General features: G+C 41.8%; 3 protein-coding genes across 10 annotated transcripts in view; 2 read left to right on the top strand and 1 right to left on the bottom strand.

The window, feature by feature from the left end:
- The window catches only part of ACSBG1 (acyl-CoA synthetase bubblegum family member 1), a 36097-nt gene extending 33359 nt beyond the window's left edge, over positions 1–2738 (top strand). For all 3 annotated transcript variants that reach the window (XM_065642091.1, XM_065642090.1, XM_065642092.1), the window contains exon 14: positions 149–2738. In XM_065642091.1, coding sequence (XP_065498163.1) covers positions 149–225 — 77 coding nt within the window. In that variant the 3' untranslated portion in view covers positions 226–2738. The remainder of the gene's footprint in view (positions 1–148) is intronic.
- Positions 1552–15198, bottom strand: IDH3A (isocitrate dehydrogenase (NAD(+)) 3 catalytic subunit alpha). 5 transcript variants are annotated; one of them, XM_065642094.1, is made up of 12 exons: positions 15061–15198; positions 13189–13251; positions 11327–11410; positions 9915–10029; positions 9171–9358; positions 8780–8913; positions 8005–8107; positions 7862–7926; positions 5689–5773; positions 5046–5198; positions 4083–4179; positions 3109–3195 (listed from the first exon to the last, which is right to left on the bottom strand). In XM_065642094.1, exons 1-11 carry the CDS (start codon positions 15085–15087, stop codon positions 4126–4128), a joined length of 1071 nt encoding a protein of 356 aa, XP_065498166.1. In that variant the 5' UTR covers positions 15088–15198; the 3' UTR covers positions 3109–3195; positions 4083–4125. The 5 variants fall into 5 exon arrangements, with proteins under 5 accessions (XP_065498165.1, XP_065498170.1, XP_065498167.1 ...); XM_065642093.1 differs by lacking the exon at positions 4083–4179 and having other exon boundaries at positions 1552–3195; positions 15061–15197; XM_065642098.1 differs by lacking the exons at positions 4083–4179; positions 15061–15198 and adding an exon at positions 14114–14367 and having other exon boundaries at positions 1552–3195.
- Positions 14363–17903, top strand: part of CIB2 (calcium and integrin binding family member 2) — a 51358-nt gene continuing 47817 nt past the window's right edge. For both annotated transcript variants that reach the window (XM_065642101.1, XM_065642100.1), the window contains exon 1: positions 14363–14516. Coding sequence is in view for 1 of the 2 variants with exons in the window: in XM_065642100.1 (XP_065498172.1) it covers positions 14472–14516 (45 nt within the window). In the remaining variant the exon portion in view is untranslated. The remainder of the gene's footprint in view (positions 14517–17903) is intronic.

Here is a 17903-nt window from a genome sequence, read left to right as displayed (position 1 = left end):
CACTTGCTTCGCACTTTCAGCAGGTATCTACAATTAGTGGGACATGTTCTACCAAACAGGCGCTTCCATAGAAAATCTTAGGAACTAAAGCTCAGAGTAGGAATTCTCGTTCCTGTTTCTGCTGTTGTGACTAACTCCCTCTTTTAAGGTCCGACAATGAAGTTAAAACGGCTCACCGTGCTTGAGAAATACAGAAAAGAAATAGACTCCTTCTATGAAGAATAAGAAGTCTTTCAGCCAAGCATGAAGATCAATGTATGGGCTAAAGAAAGTATTTCCTAACCGAAAGCATTAATGAAGATTTCCGCTTATGTTGTGTAGTCCATTGAACTGAACCACTAGAAAGCTGCTGTCAGTTTAGTTGTTCCTGCTTCTCACCTGCTGGTTTTGTCCTCTTCTTACAGAAGCATCTACACAGTATGTCCACTCTCTAATGTTGCTTTTACTTATGCCCCAAATGATTAAGGTTAAAAACATCTTCTTGTGTTGTATAAAGCATGTATAACTAACTAGTTCCTCTAGACTGAAACACTAACGTTTTTTATAGTGATCTTCCTCTTTTCCATGTTCTACAGGATGTTGCCTGTAGCTCATGATATAATTTGGTAGATCAGTAGTTAGCAGTACTGCTTAGTGAAAATGTTATACCCTCCCGTGGTAATTATTAAAAAAAAAAAAATCAGAAGGGCTGGTTTTTCCCATCCCAGAGTTTATTTTTGTTCACTAACAGAAAATTTCAGAACCTAGACACTCATCTTCCATTTTTACACTGGCTAGAATTAAGACTTTTGTGAAAACAGCCACTCATAATTTCTTAAATCCATGTTGAAATAAGCATTGCTATTTATCCTAAAAACGAATAATAAAGAAGCTGGAGGAATAGCTCCCTAGGACTGGAAGACATAAGGTAGCAAATTAAAAAGTTGCACCAGGGGAGGTTTAGATTGGATATTAGGAAAAATTTCTTCCTGGAAAGGGCTGTTGGGCCTTGGAACAGGCTGCCCAGGGCAGTGGTGGAGTCACCTTGGCAGTGTTGGGTTAATGGTTGGACTCGATCTTAAAGGTCTTTCCCAAGCAAAATGATTCTACGGTTCTGTGAAATATAGGAGCTCTCACATTAAAGTGCTATTATAAAACTTCTTTAAAATTGTTTCAAGCACTTTTTTTTTCTAAGCGAGTTTAGAAGCAATGTTCGTCAACATGTATCTGCATGTTTCAATATTCACATTTTACTAATTCTGACCAATGCAAGCTGCATTTCTTCTTCCCCATAGAAAAAAGTCATATTAAATGAAGGATGTACTTGACAAAGTTGTCTGAAGGGTTTGCTGTTAGTAAGCGACCTCTGGCAGTGTTACAATGGCAAACACAAGCAGGCTTCAGTCACTGTTTGTGATCAAAAACGTCGTGCAGAATAGGGTGCTGTTTCCAGGAGAGTTCCATTACCAGTCTCACACATCTTCTGCACTTAAAATTTGTTGCAAGTGCCAACACTCAGCTGAACACATACGACAAGATAGCAGCCTAGAATTATAAACACAAAACAAGCAATAGGACTTGGAAAAGTTTATTTTTCCCCATTTTGTGCGTTGATGGTAATTCAGAAGTTCTTTAACAATATTAATCTAAAGGAAAAAAGGAAGCAGCAGCTTGTAAAACACAGAAAGAAACGTTGCCGTATTCACCACAAGCAGCGTGCAGGAGGAATAAAGCTCATTGTCCCTCCTCCAACAGGCTCTTAGACTACAAAAAACCCTGGGATGCTTACTTCATACAGTGACGCCAGAACTTACTCTAAACTGATTTTACTTCTGAAACGACCACTCTGAATAGAAAGTAACTAAGTGGTGTAATATCTATTAATAGAATTTGGCTTTAAGAAGCCTGGTTCTGGCAGTAGGGACAATCCTGTGCTATAGTCACGAGTTTTAAAATATACATTTTCTCATCAGGTGGCAGCATACCTTAAGACATACGGATCAGAATGTCTCGTATGATGATCTGTAGGTGATGAAGAAGGGAGGGCAAAGAGAGTCACTTTTACACCCATTAAGCTTAGTAAGCAGGGAAAAAATAGTCTCCGATCCCCTTGAATAGGGATGAAATGCATTTCTGGAATATAGGCACCAGAGCCAAACCTTCAATTTGCCTTAATCCATTTAGGACTAGTCCCTTACATTCAGAGTTTCTAGAAGAAAATGACCAGTCAATACAGTAGGACACACTGAACAGCCTTTGCATAAAAGTACAACACAAAAAGCATTCTAGCAGAAGTAATGAGATATTTAGTATAAATTTGCAAAGTTAATACTTTCCCCTCACAATATATGGCAGAAGTAATTTTGTATAATTTACTCTCATTAGAACTCTGTCGTAAAGTGTATTTCAGAGAGGGAAACTTGTAAGAGTTATTTTGGTAGATAGATTTGAAAAATAATTTTTACTTCAACTTTAATTCTCAGCCCTTGCTGGTTAACGGTTGTGGGCTTTTTTTATAATACACAAATAGATTAAATATCTATAATTTTGTATTTCCTTATTTGTGCCCTTGGAGGGCAAGGCTATATTTCATGAATCACCAGAGTATCTACAGTGGCTTTTTGATTGCTTTTAACATGAAATTGCTATTTTAAGTTATTTTATACCCGTTTCTGTTGATGAAGGTCATCTTGTGCTATTGTTAGGCTTAAAACCTATCTTTTGAATTTCAGTAAGATCAATAAAGTAGCTTCTAACCATTAAGGTGCTTTTACATTTCACTAATTCTGTTACTGGTTTATTTGCATAATTTTTCTTTGTGGAAAGTAAAAACCTCTAGTTGAAATGGAAAATAGTAGACAATTACAGTGGCAATAAGAGACTTCACTTACATAAAAACGTTCACCAGATGATACAAAAAAAATAAATAAGACAAAGCACTTAGAAAAGTCCACTGAAAGCAGGCACAAGCATCTTTTGTAGCCATTTGGACTAAATTTATTAATGGAGGGGCCTTAACTAAAAAGTTTGCCCTCTTAAGAGACAAACTATATGCTTTTGGACATGAGATTATACATAATGTACTCTGCATGATGCGTCCTTTGGAGTTATGACAAGGAGGACGAGAAAAGTTTAGTCTGTGTCCCGGACTCTGCGGCAGATCTCCTCTGTGAATTCCGAACACTTGGCGCTACCTCCCAAGTCTTTTGTCAAGACCTGAAAGAAAGAAAGAAAGAAAAAAATAACATTACTAAAACGTTTGATGGAGCTAGTCTTTCTCTGAACAGTTCTATATGCTGTTCTGATATGTTGTGCATGGATATTAAACAGGGGTGAGAAGGAAAAGACCACATTTGAGATCTTCCGTATCCCAAGTAGCCTTCATCAGTAAGGACTGCGTGGACTGACGCAGGTGGAGAAAACTAGAGTATGAACATCAAGCATTATGTTATCAGATCCCAACATGATTTTATTTTAGCTACAGGAAGAAAGTGCGTTTGGCCAAAGCTCTCCCAAGTCCTGTGTTTTCGATAAGAAGTTTGTCCTTTGGAAGTAAAACTTGTATATGAAGGCTCAGCACACAGGCAACTAATTGAGAGTCATTCAGTATGGTTTTGGGGTTTTGCTTCTTTTTAAAGGAAACCCACACAGAAGAAACACACATGGCTCTTAATGCTGCATGTTAACAGTTTTTTAAGTTTGCTTAGTTTAGTTAAGAGATGGAAAAATGCAGAGTTAAACTTTTTCACCAAGTACAACATCTGTCTGGCAGCATGAAGATAGTAAGATAAAAAACAAGGGTGGGCAACATTGCTTGTCCAACTTCAAGCAGTCTCGGAGGTAATTGAAAATCATTAGTTTTCCCCTTACAGGACACACACACAGACCTTGATTAAATGGCTGGGGGAGAGGGGGAAATAGCAAGCAGGAGAGGCAATAAAGGTTACTATTTTAGGATCTTGTCATTTTAACTGCATTATGCTTCTTCACTTTAAAAAGATTCTCTCTATTGTGAGCACGTAATCATAACATTGTAAGTAACTAGTAAACAAGTAGCCATGTCACAAAACTTGCACTGGGTTATCTTCCATAAAATTACTGACCTGCAGATGGAGGATTTCATTTCCAGAGCAGTAAATGGGAACTTTACAGGAGCACCTCTTTATTCACTTGTAAGTTTAGATTTTTTTTAACTGGCTCCTACACACAGTAAGATAGCTGCAAACAGACCACTTATGAAATGATGACAGCTTTTTGATCAAGCACTTGTTGCTTTTAATTACAAAGCAGCTTCTTATGCTCCTGCCCAGGATAATTGAACCAGCATGGCTTTTTGCTCATTCTCTTTAACTGCAATCTTTGGGAGCTTTCCAGCTATGTTTTGAAAAGGTGGATGTCAAAGTAGATGAGTGAACCAATAACATTCAGAGCACAAATTCATGTCAGGTTTCGGAGCATAAGTCCCTGTCACGCTCCCCCCCTCCCCCCAGATATCCCATGGGAGTCTCAAGACACTTATTGCCAAAGGGAAATCTCAGGGAAAATGTAAATACTAGATAAAAACTGTTATTTTGTAGTCCAAAAATGAGTGAAAGCAGTTAGAAGGAAAAAAGAAAATTATTGACCTGAGCAAATAGGAGCAGAAGTACTACAGTTGGATGATTAAGCCTGTGAAAGGCAAATGAGTGTCCTTCACTTCAGGATCCAGATTTAAATATATATGCTTCATAGGCATTATAAACTGCACAAGTGAAATACCACTAGCTACTTAAACCTCTAATCCCCTTCATGAAAAAGACATCCAGTTCTCGCTTTTAGAGTTAACAAAGCTGTGGAAATATAAGATGAGCATTACTGAGACACAAGGAATGCTACAGCCTGTCCTCATTACTGAGCTGGGCAGATTTAATACCACCACAGATCGTATCATTACTGTCAGAGAAGGAGAGTGGCACCGCCTATGCGTCAGGCCAGCACAGCAGGTCATCCACTCTTCTGATGTTCATTTTTGCTGTGACAGAGTATGATTTTAATTCACTGCATTTATTTGCACACCGTCATATTACCTTTCCGTCTTTAATTGTATCAAAGCAAGCTGTCTCAATTTTTGTGGCGTGTTTGTGCAGTCCCATGTGACGCAGCATCATTACAGCGCTCAGAAGAAGGGCAGTTGGATTTGCCATGTCTTTTCCTGCAATGTCTGGTGCTGTTCCGTGAACCTAGAAATGCAAGTGAACTTACTTGTTATGATGTCAATGTGCTGATTAAAATGTCCGAGGCAATTCAAGCGTATACAAGCAACCCGAAACGTAGTCCTCATGCACAAGCATGTTAAAATAGGACTTAAGTCACTGTGATATAGTGGAAAGGAGATAGAAAAGATCAGAACAATTCTGTTCAAACGTATCAGAAAGGGGGAACTAGGTCACCTAATATCTCCCAATTGTGCCCCTCAAGTTCTGTCTCACAGAGCGTATTTATCTTATGAAAAAGGGAGAAAACAAAGTGTCAGTAAAAGGACATGCAAAAGACTATGCGCAATACATCAACTACTCTCTCTGGGTAAAGTTTCAGCATCTTCACAGTAAAAAATAGTCTTATGGAGAACGTAGTTAAATGACAGCCATGTCGCATGTCATGGAAAAGTTTCATATTCTTAAGTTGAGATAAAGTAGTTATTACTACTCTACCTTGCATAAGAAGACTTACCGATTCAAAAATCGCAACTCCATTAGCACCAATATTTCCACTCGGTGTTACTCCAAGCCCCCCAATCAGTCCAGCACACAAATCACTGAAAAAAACCAACAACAAAACCAGAAAAACCCACAAGTTTTTCCACATACAGTTGCACCTCTGCAAGGTATTAAAATGTTTCCATTTCTCATTTTATTGCAACTATAACTTATTTTATATACCCACACAATCTGAGAATAAAATTGAGGAAGAAGAGATGCTGTTAGCTGCTCGTACTCCATTGGAACATGTGAAAATTTGTATAACTACTAGCAGGAGAGAATGGAATAAAATTAAAAGGAAATTCCAAATACTAGAATAAAACTGATTAAGGCACAGGCACAACAGAAGGTATTCAGAGCACAGAATACCTGCAGAAGTCTCAAAACCGAGCAAAAATGGTAACGTCCTGTTCCCTGTAACTACCCAGAAGTCTTAATGCCTCTGAGGAGGCTGCAGAACTACTTTTTGTCAGTAAAGTCCTTCTAAAAAACATGGAAGAATTTTGCTCAGGTAGACAAATTACTAGTAGTTTTCAAGTTAATTGTATGTAGGTTAAGGAACACGTTCCAGGTGACACCAGCCCAGCTTTCCCCCTCTCTATACTGACCAGCCCCTAAGTCCGAAGCCTGACATTTCCAGACGATCAGATCTAAGCAATTTGCATTTGGTTTGCTCCAAAACTAACATGGGGAAGGACAAACCAACCGTGCCGTTATCATACTGTACCCTCAACGCTGAACATACTGATCAACAAGGCTCTTAAAACTGATATTTTAGCAGACTGTTTTATTGCATACAACTTAGCTAATCGAGGACTAACAAGCAGAACGATATTTTAAAGTTTAAGCTAAAAGAAACCAATTAGCTTTAGTTGTACAGAGTCTGGGGAAAAAAAGGTCTACATTTGTCACTTCAGGTATTTAATGCTTCAAGGGAAGAGATTTCCTCCTGTACCGATTCAGGCCGAGAAACCTGTTTGGCACTATGTTCACGCTTTAAAAAAGCACCGTGGGCGAGACCTTCCCCAGTGACAACAGCGCCCTTCTTCAAGAACAGACCCAAAGTCAGTGAAAATCTTTACAACTATGGAATTCTTTATGGAATTTCTATGAGAACTTTAAAATTGGCGATAGTGAACGAGGTACGGTGAGTTGAAATACTGATGACGGGCCATACGGACTCCTCTACCAGTTCTTAAAGCAAGAAGCATTAGTTGGAGTCCAGTTTTTCCTAGAGGTGACAGCCAGCTTTATCAGAGAGTACAACTTCAAGAGAACCTCAACAAGCATTTCTTCTCATACGTAAGTTACCTTTACCTTTATCACCTGTACAAAAACAGGAGGTGCATTCTAAGATGTAAATCGCTGTGGAACTTTTAAACAAATTCTAATGCAGGGTATTGTCTCAATCTCTCCTTAGAGGTGCAAGGAGAAACAATGTTTTGTTATACACTTAAAAGTTCAGATTAAGATACTTAATTTTACACATAGTATCTAATTGAACTTACACTCAACCTAAACATTTTACAGAGTGGAAAATGTGCGCTGTTGGATTTTGCCTTCAAGATATCAAGTACCTCTAGTATTAATGTTACTCAATTTAATTTTAATTAATTAATTTCATTTTATTTGAAGACAAGGAAAAATACAATATGTAAAACGATCTGGTAGGATATTAAGAGGCCACACATTTCATTCTTCAGTGACGATGCAGAATTATGTACATGTATGGCCAGGTGCTCTAAATATCATGGTCTCACAGTCATCGCACACAATCTATTTTAGTGCTTAAGATTAGAAAGTTTTTCCCCAATATCTAACCAAGTGTTCTTTATTACAATTTAAGCCATTAAACTCTTCACACATTTGGAGAAATTTCTCTTCTGCCCCACTTGAACAATATTCATAGCCTCTATAAACAGAAACATTTTTTTCTTAAATAAGAAGCATGTTCTCCCAATGATACATTAATAATTGATGTGTAACAATACCATCTTTTCATTCCATTTAGAGTCTGATTTATCAAGTCTTAAACTCTGGATGCATAAAATCATCACCCATCTGGCTAGAAAATCACCTGGATACGTGTCTGGAAAGTAACAGTATTTTACACGTTGGGATAGCTTAAATGAAAATCTCCATACCTGAGGATGTCACCGTACAAGTTTGGCATAACAAGCACATCGAATTGTGATGGATCCTGAACCATCTAGAAAGAAATATACTTTCATTAAGGTTAGGAATTTAAACTAAAAAATAACCACAATTAAAGCATGTAAATACTCACATTCAGACACACAGTATCCAGATACATTTCATTAAATTTAATATCTTTACAGTTTTCTGCTGCCTCCCTGCATTTTCTCAAGAAAAGCCCATCAGACATTCTCCTGCAATTAAATAAGCACGAGAATATTGCAGTTATTAAAAGTAAGCAATACTGAAGGATAAAGAAAACTGCATGCAACAGAGGAGTAAATAAGAATATTAGAGTGCAAAAACTTAATTTGTGACTAATTATCCCTTCTGTTAAATATAAATAATAGTTTAAATGTTACAGTCAGAGAACTTATGCCTTTTAAATTTCCTCCTAAAATATTTTTGCATCAGTAGTTTAACAGGCATACATCAGTTCTCAGAATGACTCGTATTCATAAAGGCCTACTGAGTTTGTAAAGGTGGCGGCTATAATACCACACGTGGTAGAACTCGGTTCACTACAGAGGCGCTCGGAAGCAGTAAAAGACACTAGCCACCTTCATCCTCAGTTTTAAAATTCATTTTCCCAGTTTAAGGCTATTTTAAAAATAAGAGCTTCGCAAGGGAAGTCACAGGATTACTGTAAACTTGCTAATAAAAACATTAGTACGTAATTATTACAGCCCCATCAATACTAGGGCGGTATTGTCCATTTTCCTTAGGAGGCCTTTACTTACTGCCCATTTTACTTACTCCCACTAGCGTCAACAGAAGGTATACACTTGAGGAACATTTTTGAAGTTATTTATAATTGAATGCATATTATCATTGGTTGTTCTTCTCAAAAAGGAATGTCAACATACATAATATTTGCCTTGTGCACAGCAGTAACGTGGCTTCTCTGATTATTTCTGGCGTACTCAAAAGCAAACTCTGCAATCCGCTTGCTGGCTGCTTCTGTGATCAGCTTGATGCTTTGCACAACACCGTCCACAATCTGAAAGGCAGCAGTTGTGTCAATAGTAAAAGCGTAAGCTCATTTTTCAGGTGGCTAGTATGAATGTTTGGAACAAAGCAGTAGAATTCTCAGTGAGGCAGTCTGGACAAGGCATTTCGCAATAAAATATCTTTTTTATGGGCAGCAAACTCAAAAAACACCACCCAGCCTCTTAGTACTAGGCCACCGAGAGAGGGAAAGTTCCTGTTCGTGAAACACAGCAACCGCCCAGGAGCACACAACTTCCAGCAACGTACCACGTGCTCAATTCCACTGTATTCGCCTTCTGTGTTCTCTCGAATGGTGACAATGTTCACATCTGTATACGGGGTTTTGTACCCCTCAATTGAGACACAGGGACGCACGTTTGCATAAAGGTCAAAGGTTTTACGCAAAAGCAGGTTCATTGATGGGTGCCCTGCAGCAATTGGCGTCTTTAAAGGCCCTGAAGAAAAAAACGAGAGAAAACAAATATACAAGAATGAATGAAAATATAAAACCCTCCGTGAATTTTAGAGTTGAAACTCTAGGTAAAGTACTCTTATGTCCAAGTTCTATTTCACCCTTATGCTGAAATGCCACGGAAATTCTCTGTGCTACGAAGAGCACTACCCAGTGATGTTAATCAACTGCTTAAAGGCCAAATTGCATCCTTTACATGGAGTAGCAGTTTTTACAAAAGGTTTTCACTGAAAACAACTTAAGAAGTTACTATTCATTAAGAATATAGTTACCACATACTATTGAATATCAGCTGCATTAGAAATGCGTTCTGCATGGAGTCCAAAGGCTGGTACATAATAATACCTGCAATTAACATATTTCTTGGAAGATTTATGGAAGTTATGGCTTTGAAATGAAGGACTGTTCCAAGATTGCAGAACAGGCTGTCCCCTATAATGAGCCATTTTGTTGTGCTACAGGTAAATGACTTTGGCTTTAAATCAGACTCACGATAAAAACAACAGTATTGCATATCTTTGTATTAACCCCTGAAGTACCTTTTAATCCCATTTTGTTTTTATCCATGGATTCTTTGGCATCTGGAGGTATCATCCACTTCCCTCCTGGTCCTTTGATAGCTGTAACATTCCTCTCTTCCCACTGAATAGGAGCCTAAACACATTTACTCTACATTAACTGAAATATCATTACTTTTGTTTCAAGTTTTAACTTCCCTTTCACGAAAAAGGTGCATAAGAAATTTTGTCCACGACATCTTAAGCAATTTTTCTCTGGTGAGTCAGAGTGAGCATGAAATGTTCAAACTCAAAAATGAACAGGTTTTTTTTTTTTAAATTTAATTAAGCTAGTGAAAATTAAATGGAATGAGCAGCATATCATAAACTTGAACACCGTAATGCCTTCCTAGGCATCATATTCACAGAAATACACATCAAATACATAGAGTTGCAATATACATGCTATTTCTTTCAAACTCTTAGAGCTGTTGAGTCCCTTGTACACAAGAGACAAGACTTGAAAACTGAATTAACTGATCATCCGTACTGCCTGGAAGACAGTACATAACGTAGACATATATCTGTTATCTGTCTGAAAAATCTGCAAATGTTCCACAGTGCTTTCTGGATTTGCATTCACTTAGGACCATAAAGGGAAAGATCCAAGGGCTTACAGAAGAACTAGAACCAATCTGAGTACAACATGCTGGAGAATCCCCTTTAAAACAAACAAGTCTGATGGAGTGTTGCAAACATGCACTCACACACAAACTTAGGTCTTAGTCCTCCACACCTACTACTTGACACCCCAGAAACAACCCAAACTATTATAAGAGAACTCCACGTTTTCCAAATCTAAGTCAGATAGTCGTAACAGAAAGGGAATATGCCTCGGTGCTGTTACTTATGTGGAAGAGTTTAACTGGAATCTCTCCTGAAAAGCTCTAGTTCCTTTCAAGGAAACTCGACAAATTCTGGTGAAGTTCCTCAGGTAGTAAAACACTCCTTGGATGTACGTAGTTCTCATATCACTTAAGTGAATGTATTTGGCCGTGCGGCAGTCCGATTTCTAAGAATAACCCTGTCCTTTCACAAACACTTTCATCTGCACTGGAAGTCACAATGAATGAAAGAACATCCTCTATCAGGTGCTCAGGATTGTTACGTCAACAAGATGATTTCACATGATATATCGAGTTCATATTTCCAAAACTTAAACACAGCATTCTCTCTCAACGCTCTATTCCTCTGCCAGCAAACACTTCCAAGCCTTGCCTTGATTTGGCAGTCCGATTTTTTATTAGCTGAAGCCTCAGACTCTTTCTATTGTCAGGAAGTTTTAATAGCTTAAACATGACCCGATCTTTTGGAAGTTAAAGAGAAAACATTTCAATACACCTAGTTAATAGTTGTTGAAGCTCAACTTACAAGGCAAGACAAATCTGACTTACTTTGGCAGCATCAAAGATCTTCATGACAGCAGCAGAAATTTCAGGTCCTATGCCGTCTCCTGGGATTAAAGTTACTGTTTGTACCTAGGTGAAGAAATATCAGTAGTACAACAAATGAATGCTCATTTTCTATGTAGAAAACATTTTCATGTGTTGTAGGAGCCAAGTAACTACTAGAAAATAAAAGAAAGCTTCAACTAGCAAATATTCGCTATGAAGAACAGCAGGACTGGACGAAGCGAGAACGACTAGCTTGCTTTCCAAGGGAGCGTGCAAACATGTTGAGAGAATTGTTTCAAAATCTGCCTGCTCTCTATTCCCGTTTCAAAACACCAAGGTTTAACCTGAGAGGCGAGTTCCTGCTCAGTGCTCCATGAAATGCAGGATCTCAGCATGCTTTCTGCTTGAAATTTGGAGAGGAGGTACTATTGCCTAGTTATGGCTCTGCTACCCATATGTCTCCAATATTATCAACATGCTGCATGATACTGACACATGCTAGAAAAGACTAAATTTACAGAAAGCTAAATTCACCTTAAAAAAACCCAACTCACGCATACCTAAACTTCTCAAGCGACTTCCTAAACATCTCAGACCCATTTTTAACAATACCAAGTAATTTTCCTCCCATAATTTTCTCTGTCTCATTTCTTTTATCATCATCAGACAGGTCAAATAAATTGCACAGCTCAGGCTCACTGAATAACAGGGGAAAAAAGTTCTCTGCTTTGATTAAAAAGAATAAATTATAAACGCTATTCTAATCATACATTCCCCAGCTCTTTTTGTTTTATTTAAAAATTCCCAAGAGTTTTGTACGGGCTCATCGTTACCTACAAAAAAGGCAGCTCAGATACAGCATTTTTTTGCAAAACCCCAGTTAGAATCAACTCACGAGATACGCTTCCATCCTTCTCCACACAAAATATTCAGAATTGCAACATCTACTGACCGATATTTTTTAACTAATTTGAGCCAAAGAAATTCACTATGCACAACAAAAGAAGCAGCGCTTCAGATACAAGAACACCAGATGAGTGTTTTGCTGCGTGGCGTTGGTGTTTCGCAGCGCAGCAGGACTCCTCCTGAGTTCTGAAACACTGACATGGTATCGACAGAACCAGCGGTGCCTCACCTTCTAAATAATTTTATACTCTATAGGATACGAGCAACCCTTCAGTTTCTTTTCTAGCTGTTCTACCCGCTGTTCTACAAAACTTATAATTAAAAGCCACAGTTCCTCTTCAGCATTAAGTCCCGCCTAAGGGTGCGTGCAGTGGCGCTGAGCTCTGCTTCTGCCTGCGCAGTTTTCAAGGCCGCCTTCGCTGAAAAAAAATGTTCTATGGACACTTTAAACACAGGCACATAAAGAAGGTAAAATATCTACAAGGAAATACACAGTCGGTGTCTAAAATCCTTTAAAGAGGGCCTTGAAAAGGCAGAACTTCAGATGCAAGGTATGCTAAAAGCAGCAGTAAAGTAGATCTAGTGCTTGGGGGAAAGCCTGCAAAATAAAGAAAATGAGAAGCTTCTCAACAATCTTTCCACTTTGCCCTATATCTGCCCATTTCCAGATGAGCTTCAGACAACTGGCTTGTGTCTGTATTTTGTGAAAAGTTTTCACGCCACTTCTATCTTTTGCTAAAGCCTTTTTTTTTATGGCTTACACTTGAATATGCGTTTGCCAAAGACAGTAATTAACCAACAGAAATACAGCATGGCATTAAGAGCATAGATGTTCATTTATTTAGCCCTTATTTTTTGAGAATGTAAAAATAACAACAGCAATCTTACAGAAGTAAATTTCTGAACCCCTTTCTTGAGAAACTTCTTAAAAGAAAAAATGGTACTATTATACTCACAGCACTACTAAAACTTCTGGTCACCTGTTTTTGGTTTTTGAAAGCACCTAGCAATCGAGAAACCTGCAAGAATATGAAAGAAAAAGATGCTATTTTACTACACAAGTGGGATTTTTTAAAGTTAGCAATATCACAGCCAACCTGCATTCGAAAACCACACTGCTTTTAATTTGCTGCCTGGAACTAGCATAAAAACCCAAGTGAAACAAGAGCACCGAATGCCGTGCCAAGCTGCTCGCTGCCGTTCCGTGCACTGACAGCTCGGCGGGTATTCTTAGCACAAGGTAACGCCGGGACAGCCGTGCTCTGCGGGGGCACGAGGGACAGGTCCTGCACAATAACCACAGCCCCTACGCACTACGCATTTGAAATAAGATTGCGCTAACTCCAACTAAACTAAGGATTAAGATCCGTGGAAAGCAAAGTGAAAAATCAAACACCTTCACTAACGGTGGGGTGGACAGTATCTTTATGCATTTGAGGTAATGCTTCCAAAACTACTTTGCATTAGTGTCACTTCTTCCACTCAGACCGTGGTGAATTTTATTCTTCCACCTTTTACATCTGTAGGTTTTGTCCCGTTGCCTTCTGCGTGCCTGACGGTTTTTAAAAACCATAATTGAAATGCAAGTTAAAGACAAAATTCACTACAGCAACAAGTCTATGCAGCATAGTCAAAGAATTACACTTTCCAACACATGAATATTCCAAACCGGCACTAAGCTTCAAAACTGGGACGATATCTTGGCTTGAGCTCTCGTCTAGCTGAGCGCCACAGACAAATCCCCAATCGGATCAGTATCGATAACTGCAGAAAAATCACAGCCTGCCAATCTTACCCTCCTCTCCAGGATTTTTCATGCCTGACTTGACAATCAGAGGGCTTCTAAGTGTAAACAGACTACTTTACTGCTACCATACTCACCTATGCAGTCTGTCTGCAGTGATCAGGCTGCGTAGGAATGTATTTGACAGTCGGTGTTCCTCTCCTGGCCAACTTGTATCTGTTATCTCCTATCCTTACTGACACGTATGCTTAAACATCGCTGTATGGCAAAAGGGACTAACAGAAACAACACAATTCTCATGCACGTTGCAATCAATGCTGCGGGAGAAGTAATTTAAGCCAGAATTTGTTTTCACTTGTAACCCGAGGTGAGATGTACAGGGGCAGCGCAACAGAGCCTCAAAACGGAACAATCTCTTTTGCCAGAGATCGCGGGCCTCCACGTTACACTTATTGATACTCCAGCTCAAAACTGATCCATTCCGGCCCTAACGTCATGTGCGGCGATTCACCCTTGGCAGCTCTTCCACGTTTTGGCAAGGTGCGTGAAGCGGGGCTTCCTCAATGGCCTCCGCAGGCTGCTATGCAAACGTGCGATACGAATTTCACTCGGTCGAGGCAGCGCCGGTGGAGCCCGGAGGACGCGGACCGGGCCGGCAGCGGCGGCGCCGCCCGCTCCCCGCGGCTTCCCCGGGCGCTCCGCAGCGCCTGACAGCGCTCGCCCTTGTCAGCAGCGACGTTCCGAGCCGCCACCCGCGGCCGGCGGCGCTGCCAGCAGCACCCGAGGGCCGGGCCCGGGCCGCCGCCGTGACCTCCGCGGCGCGACCTCCCCGCCAGGCCGCCGCCCGGCCTCCCCCGGGCACCCGCGCCCGTTAGACTAACGGCGGGGCCGCCATTCGGCCGTCGGCCCTGCGCCCCCGGGGAGCGCTGCCGGGGCCCGGCGGCACCGCGACCTTGCGGGCGGGCGCCTGGGGGGACGCCGCCTGCGGGGACACCGCCCCGGACAAGGTCACACGCGCGGCCCGGCCGCCTCCCCCCCCCCGCCCAGCGCGGCGCGGGGCCGCGGCGTGTCCCTCCCGGCTCACCGTAGGCATCCACGCGGCCGCAGCCATGATGCTCCCGGGCACCGCGGCTCGCTGAGGCCCTCGAACGCCCGCGCCCGCCGCGAGACCGGAACCGGCGCGCGGAGGGCAGCACGCCCCGCCCACGCGGCCGTAAAGCCCCGCCCCCGAGGAAGCTGCGGCAGCGCTGAGGGGGAGGCGGGAACGGCGGCAGCTCTGTACCTCAGCTCCTCAGCTTCCCCCGGGTACCTCAGCTTCCCCGGTATCTCAGCTCCTCAGCTTCTCCGGGTACCTCAGCTTCTCCGGGTACCTCAGCTCCTCAGCTTCCCCCGGGTACCTCAGCTTCCCCCGGGTACCTCAGCTTCCCCCGGGTACCTCAGCACCTCAGCTGCCCCGGGTACCTCAGCACCTCAGCTGCCCCGGGTACCTCAGCACCTCAGCTGCCCCGGGTACCTCAGCACCTCAGCTGCCCCGGGTACCTCAGCACCTCAGCTGCCCCGGGTACCTCAGCACCTCAGCTGCCCCGGGTACCTCAGCACCTCAGCTCCCCCGGTACCTCAGCACCTCAGCTCCCCCGGTACCTCAGCTCCCGCCCGCCGTTACCCCGCGCTGAGCCTCCCTCTCCATCCTGCTACCGGTAGCGGGGGTGCCCCCGTCCCTTTGCGCCCCGGCGGCGTTGCCCCGGCCGGGAAACATTCCTCCCCCTCCTTCGCTCCCGGTTCGCTGAGGGGAGCGCCCGGCAGCTGCGGGTCAGCGGCCCGGCCGGAGCCCGGTGGAGCTGCTGCCGCGGAACCGTCGCGCTCGCGGGGCGTGCGGGGCCCGCCGGGCTGCGCCGGTGCGGCCGCAGGGCGGGGCGGGGAGCCCCGGCTGCGGGGCTGGGGAGGTGCCGTTGTGGCAGCCACGTAGCGACACGCAAAAGCAGTTTCGCAAGCGGCCTCAGGTTTTGATACGTTTGATGCTTTTATAGAATCTCAGCTTCTAGAATCGGGGCGTTCACAGGAGAAAAAAAAAATAGTTCTCGTTAAAAGTGTGAGGTATTTGTTGCAGCAACTAAAATGCCATGCGCTTTAAAGTGTTAAAAAGCAAAGGTGTTGAAATAGGGGCAGTTCAAAATTAAGGTTTGCCTTAAGGTTTTTGAGATTCTTGTGTCTTTATTTTGAAAAGCCGCTGGTGGTGGCGGCTCCAGGAGGCGGCGGGGCCGTGACTCGGACCCGAACCCGGGTCCCGGCGGGGGGCGGCGCTGCGGCCGCCGCGGTGAGCAGGGCTCGGGGCGGCTGTCTCGATGTCCCACCAAAAGCGGTTAAGAAATGCTTATTCTCTATGCTTAAGGGCGGTAAGGCAGCTCGGGATGTTGTTGTTGGGAGTGAAGCACCAAGCTGGAAGTAAGGCAGTTTGAGCTCTGACTTCGAAAAGATTTTCCTCCCTGTGAAGTGGTGACAATACTTCCACCTCCTGGGTGATCTGCTTAGACAAATAGTGATGCAGAGACTCTTTCTTACGATATGGCTGAATAACAGCGTTGTCGTTGCTTGAGACTGGGTTCAGTTTATGTCAACTGTTTTGTTGTCAATTTGAACAATTAATTATAGGAATGAATTATATTCTTACCTTTGATACAAAATGAAGACTGAATTTCAAAACTCAGTGGTTGCAAAGAGTGATTTAAATGAGAGTCTAATACATCCTTAATGTTTAAACTCAAAAGGCAATTTAAAGAAGATGAAAACTGCCTTTGGTTTCTTACACTTCTATGGCAACATAAATATTTGGCTTCTGTCTGAGTGTAATTTTGTGCCAGTTTTCGGTGATAGAGTTATCAGATTACTTGCGGGCTTTCCATTTTCTTACCTCTGTCCTGTACGTGCTTGAAAACTAAGGGCTAAGATTGTGTCCTGGGTTTGCTCTTGTCTTGGAAGCACGAGTAGAAATTCTCAGAATTGATGTTTGACAATATACAGTATTAGTAGCCCCTGTTTTCAGGGGGTCACTTCACTTTTCTTTTTTTTCACGACAGGGCACCAGAAGAACTCACATTTTTCCCCTGTTGAAACAGCCTAATCTGTTTATGTTTTATTTTTGATAGTGGTTCGAATTGAGAATAGTTGGCAGAGTTCTCTTGATACGTCTGGTAGATACTGCTGGGTTTTTTTTCATTTTAGTCTTCAGAATCTAAATTGGCCCTGCAGATATTTGTAATGTTTCTGTAAAATAACTTTTTTTGGTTCAAATCTTGATTGTACTTTGCACCTGTTGGCTCTTTTGTTGTGCTGTATTTACTTCCCACAGCTTCCGTGTCCTATTCTCTGCTTTTTTTCCTCCCCTTTTGTAAACTGAGGCTTGCTCCCATCTCAGATTTACCTATGATGTCTCTAGGACATACTATTATAGCTAAATTTTTTATGTTTTTACTGTACTGTTTCCCATGAGGTGTATACATTTGTTATACTTGTTTCTTTATATTTCTTGTTTCTTTTGTCGTGATGCTTACCAAAGGACTCCATAAATGTTAAGCTGACTATGTGCTATACTACACTGATTAGAAAACAAGGTGAATATACTTGTGTTTTCTGATTGTATCTGCATGTACTTTCTGGGTTTACACTGAAGGGAGAAATTATTTTTTACATATATTTTCAACAGCTATTGCAACAGGTTTCTGATCTGTGTCTTATAGGTGCTACCGTAATAATACTACAATAATAACCCATTAATAGTGGCTTGTTTGGGTTTGAAAAGGGCTAAACAACACAGTAATAAAACCGTCAGTAGTTATTCTGCCTAGAAAAGATGCCTATATAGATAGCAGTAGTTTCTTTCCCCTAGTGATCACTGTACTGAGACTCCATGTGAGGAAATTAATTATATTA

Source organism: Caloenas nicobarica, chromosome 10 (genome assembly GCF_036013445.1).
Source record: "Caloenas nicobarica isolate bCalNic1 chromosome 10, bCalNic1.hap1, whole genome shotgun sequence".
Taxonomy (NCBI): Eukaryota; Metazoa; Chordata; class Aves; order Columbiformes; family Columbidae; genus Caloenas; species Caloenas nicobarica.
The sequence above is the reverse complement of the archived record's forward strand: the minus strand, read 5'-3'. Positions and strand labels throughout refer to the sequence as shown.